This window comes from Diaphorina citri, unplaced genomic scaffold (genome assembly GCF_000475195.1).
Source record: "Diaphorina citri unplaced genomic scaffold, Diaci psyllid genome assembly version 1.1 scaffold318, whole genome shotgun sequence".
Lineage (NCBI taxonomy): Eukaryota > Metazoa > Arthropoda > Insecta > Hemiptera > Psyllidae > Diaphorina > Diaphorina citri.
The window spans coordinates 178,972-183,102 of NW_007377753.1; the positions used below are offsets into that span (position 1 = coordinate 178,972).

At 39.5% G+C, this 4,131-nt stretch overlaps 1 protein-coding gene across 1 annotated transcript; it reads right to left on the reverse strand.

The window, feature by feature from the left end:
- Positions 1 to 2,840: 2,840 nt before the first annotated feature.
- Positions 2,841 to 3,711, reverse strand: LOC103507500 (octopamine receptor beta-1R-like). Its single transcript, XM_026822344.1, has one exon. It carries the CDS (start codon positions 3,525 to 3,527, stop codon positions 2,841 to 2,843), a length of 687 nt encoding a protein of 228 aa, XP_026678145.1. The 5' UTR covers positions 3,528 to 3,711.
- Between the last annotated feature and the right edge of the window lie 420 nt (positions 3,712 to 4,131).

Genomic DNA, 4,131 nt, shown 5'->3' on the forward strand with positions numbered 1-4,131 from the left:
AATGTAGGTAAGTACCTACTCGTGTATAAAAGTGACAATACGTGATGTACTTGAGTAGGTAGTAGAAATCTACTGTTTTGTAGCAACACTATGACCGTAATGTGTGTCCCACATTGGCAGAGTATAAATATGTATACCTTGGTAGGTATTATAAAATAGAGCACTCTATTATTTTTAAATTATGTATAGGTAATAAGAACTCTTTTCTAGAAATAATGATAATGTAGTGTAGTTGTGTAAATACCTAGATGTCCTATTTATCTATTTTATTATTATTATTATTATTATTATTATTGAGTGACCCAAATTTAAAAAAATATGGAACAAAATTTCGAGGCGGGGTGGACAATATGAATTTATGAATAGAATAAGGAATTTTGCGAATCAGGTCAAGGAAATGGAGCAAATCTGAATAATTACAACGAAAAGTTGCCTTTTTTATATAAAACTTCTTTTTTTTTCTAATTATTCTGTTTCTAAATCCATTCTTCATGAGAATCGCAAGTCGGTCATAATAATTCATATTAATGTAAAGCTCACAAACATAATCCCTTTTTTATATAAAACTTTTTTTTTCCTAATTATTCTGTTTCTAAATCCATTCTTCATGAGAATCGCAAGTCGGTCATAATAATTCATATTAATGTAAAGCTCACAAACATAATTCTAGCAAAAAGTTTCCCGAAACAGCGAGCTTAGTGTGGCACGTTTTGAACTTTGTACTTTAAGCAATTAGTTTAAAGCTGTGAATCGTAAAAAAAAGGAGAAAGTTGGAAAAGTTTTCAGGAACTTTGGCGACCGGGGAGCGAGTAGCTTAATATCCTTGCTTGAAAGCCCGCGAAGTCACTGTGGCGCGGAGATAGCACTTTGAATGCACCAATAGAACCCAAAAACTAACACTTGGGTTATACACATACAATGATGTTCATCCCCTTATAGGTACGTATTAAAAAAAAAGAGCTTAATAACCTTTTGCTTACATCAAAAGCCCGCAAGCATTTTATGCTGGCGATTAAAATGGAATGTAACGAAGCTCAAACTTGTGTAATTTCCAACAACCTCATGTGTGTGTGTAATACGTCATAATGCGATGATTTATTACATTACAAGTTTAATACCCAGGTAGGTGAGGGGTCTGCCTACCCACCCACACATCCCTGTGGTGCTGGTTCTTCTTCTTCTTCCTCTTCTTCTTCTTCTTCTTCTTCTTCTTCTTCTTCCTCTTCTTCTTCTTCTTCTTATTATTATTATTATTATTATTGCTCCGGATTTTCTCGCCCTAGTCTCAACTGTATCAGACCGAATTTCTTACTCAACAGAGGGAAAAGGAAATTCCACACCTTTGTGGGGATTGAACCCGAGACCTCCTGTATGCCCGACCTTGAACATCAGCGGGCAATGAAAAAAGTTCAAAGTGTGAAAAGCAATGACGTCACTAGCTATGCTACGGACTCTATGGAGTCAATTACACTTCCTTATGAAGGGACAGCGTGTTGATGTCACGCATTATTAGGTGACTTTCGAACAGTTTAAGACAGGCTGTCTTAGACAGCCTCTATCAAAAGGGGAGGGGGGACTTTATGAACAAGCTGTATTATTGGGAAGCCTTATATTATTCTCACTTCCTACTTCCTCCAATTGACTCCTTCTCTCCCTCTTATTGTGTCCTTCTCCCTCTCCTAATATCTTCTTCCTACTTCTACCAATTTCTCCTTCTCTCCCTCCCATTGCCTTCTTCTTCTTCTTCCCCTTCCATTACCTATTATCAATATTGTCCAGACATGTATTATTTCTAATTAAACCTCTACTGCTGCTCCTGCTGTTAATGCTACGTCTGCTACTACTGTTGCTGCTGCTGTTCCTGCTGCTGCTGCTCCTGCTGTTACGTCTGCTACTACTGTTGCTGCTGCTGCTGTTGTCCCTGCTACTACTTTTGCTGCTGCTACTGCTGTTGCTATGACTGCTGTTAATTATGTTACTACTACTGCTATTGTTATTGCTGTTACTGATGCCGTTCTCATTTGATTGGAATAATTATTCCAACTCATTCGTATACTGTCCACGAGTGGACAGTACAGGAGACAGTATAAACAAGGCCTATTCGTTCCCAATTCTATTGTATTCCCTCTTCATGTTTCTCTTTTCCCCGCCTATTTCTAATTTCTATTCCTCTTTATAAAATTCCGATTCTTGTGAAAAACACTCAGGTAAATTTCAAAACTCTGCGAGTTGTCATACATAGCAATGTAAATAACTTCGAAAAGAAAAGAAGAAGTAGAGGAAGAATAGAAAGAACCACCCATAAGGGGAATCGCCTCATGGATGGTTCTTTTCTGCTTAATGCTGTCCCACTTTGACTATAAGAATAGGTGTTCTCAGGTAATTTACGGTCTATCGTAATGTTTTAGCAAAAAACTTCAGCCCGTCCTAATGCTTTGTTATAGGGCTTCTTGTGTCCTACTGTCCTATTCGACTAGAATAAAGTACTAAGGAATTCGGCAATTAAACACACAAGAGGTAACATGGGCGCGGTCTGATGATTTGTCTTGGCTAATTTGTCACCGCGATTATTAGGAAGTACTTATGTATTGAAGTTCATGTACACGCGCTATTCGTATGCAAATCAGCGCGGAGCAGGTTTCAAATTCAAATTAAAAGCGAAGCGATAGTTATGTTAAATACCCAAGGTCCACCATGAATTTTCTCAGGATTGAGTGCAATCTCCTCGTTTCATCTCAATCCCGAGTAGGTAAACCCCAGCATAAGTAACTGGAGTACGTATTATAGGTATAGGCACATACGAATACTATGATACTTGAAATAAAAAAAAAGACGTAATCTCACCTGTAATACATAGTGACCATCACAAATCCAGGGATCCAGAACGAAATGGAAGAACTGATCAGCGCATAGTACACGTTCACCACAAAGATGCAAACGTTCGGATGGTGCTTCCTGTACTGCTTGTGATCCGGAGTTGTGTACCATCCCAGCATGATCGGCGTGAACGAAATAATCCCCGGCAGAATCCACACATTAGAGAGCATCAGAAGTACCGTGTTCTGGTTCATGATGATCGGGTACTGGAGGGGCTTCACAATGGCGTAGTAGCGATCAACGCTGATGCAGCAAAGGTGGAGGATGCTCGCAGTACTGAAATACACGTCAAAGCTGTTCCAAACGTCACACATGAAGTACCCGAAGTACCACTCGTCCGTGAGCGACACAATCGCGTTGAAGGGCATCACGCAAAGCGCCACAAGGAGATCCGCGAACGCCAAACTGACGACGAAGTAATTCGTGATGATCCGAAGCTTGCGATGTTTGATGACGCTGATGATAACGAGAAGGTTGCCCAGGATGGCCGTGATTATGATGAAACACATCAGCATGCCTTTGATAATGAACGGGAAGATGTGGATGTGAATGGTGCTGTTGGTGGGGAAGAGGGAGGTGTTGGAGAAGTTCGTGGAGGTGTAGTTGATGTTGTACGTGTAGTTGAGACTGTTGTAGATGGTGTTGTTCATTGTTTTTCAGAGCGAATGTTTTCAAGGGATGTTATTACGTTGAAGTTGAATTGGTTTTATACTGGAAAGCCACATCCATGCTTGTAACTGTTATAAGTAGCACAACTCTTTTCGGATTCTCTTTTTTGTACAATTTAAATTACCGTGTTTTTAGATCTCCTTGTTTTTAGAGCGCATTGGAAACGAAAACGTTTTTTTTTTTTTTTTTTTTTAGTTTGAATGCGCTCCTGGGTGGGGGAAAAGAGAGAGTAAAATTAAATAATAGAAAGTAATTATTATTATTTGAACAGGTTTGATAGAGGGAACTGTAACTGCAAAGGTCTTCGATTTCGGGAGGATAAGACCTGCTTTGATAGAGTTCTCTCTATCAATTCTCTTTACATCAAAACCGGTAAATTGTCATGGGGCTGAAGCCCAAGAAAAACAGCCAGCAGACGGTCGTCCATCCAGATATAAACCACGCAAAACGTTAGTTAACTCCAGTGATCTGTGGGAATCTGATGTATACTACTTCACGTACTCCGCGTTTTCCCTCTCTCAAGACACTTTCTCACGTTGCTATAAAAGTTTTGTCTGCTATGAACCCAGGACTCTGTACTTGGGA

Bases quoted from the DNA above. Each gene is read 5' to 3' on its own strand.
- LOC103507500 (XM_026822344.1), bottom strand. From the start codon at position 3,527: ATGAACAACACCATCTACAACAGTCTCAACTACACGTACAACATCAAC.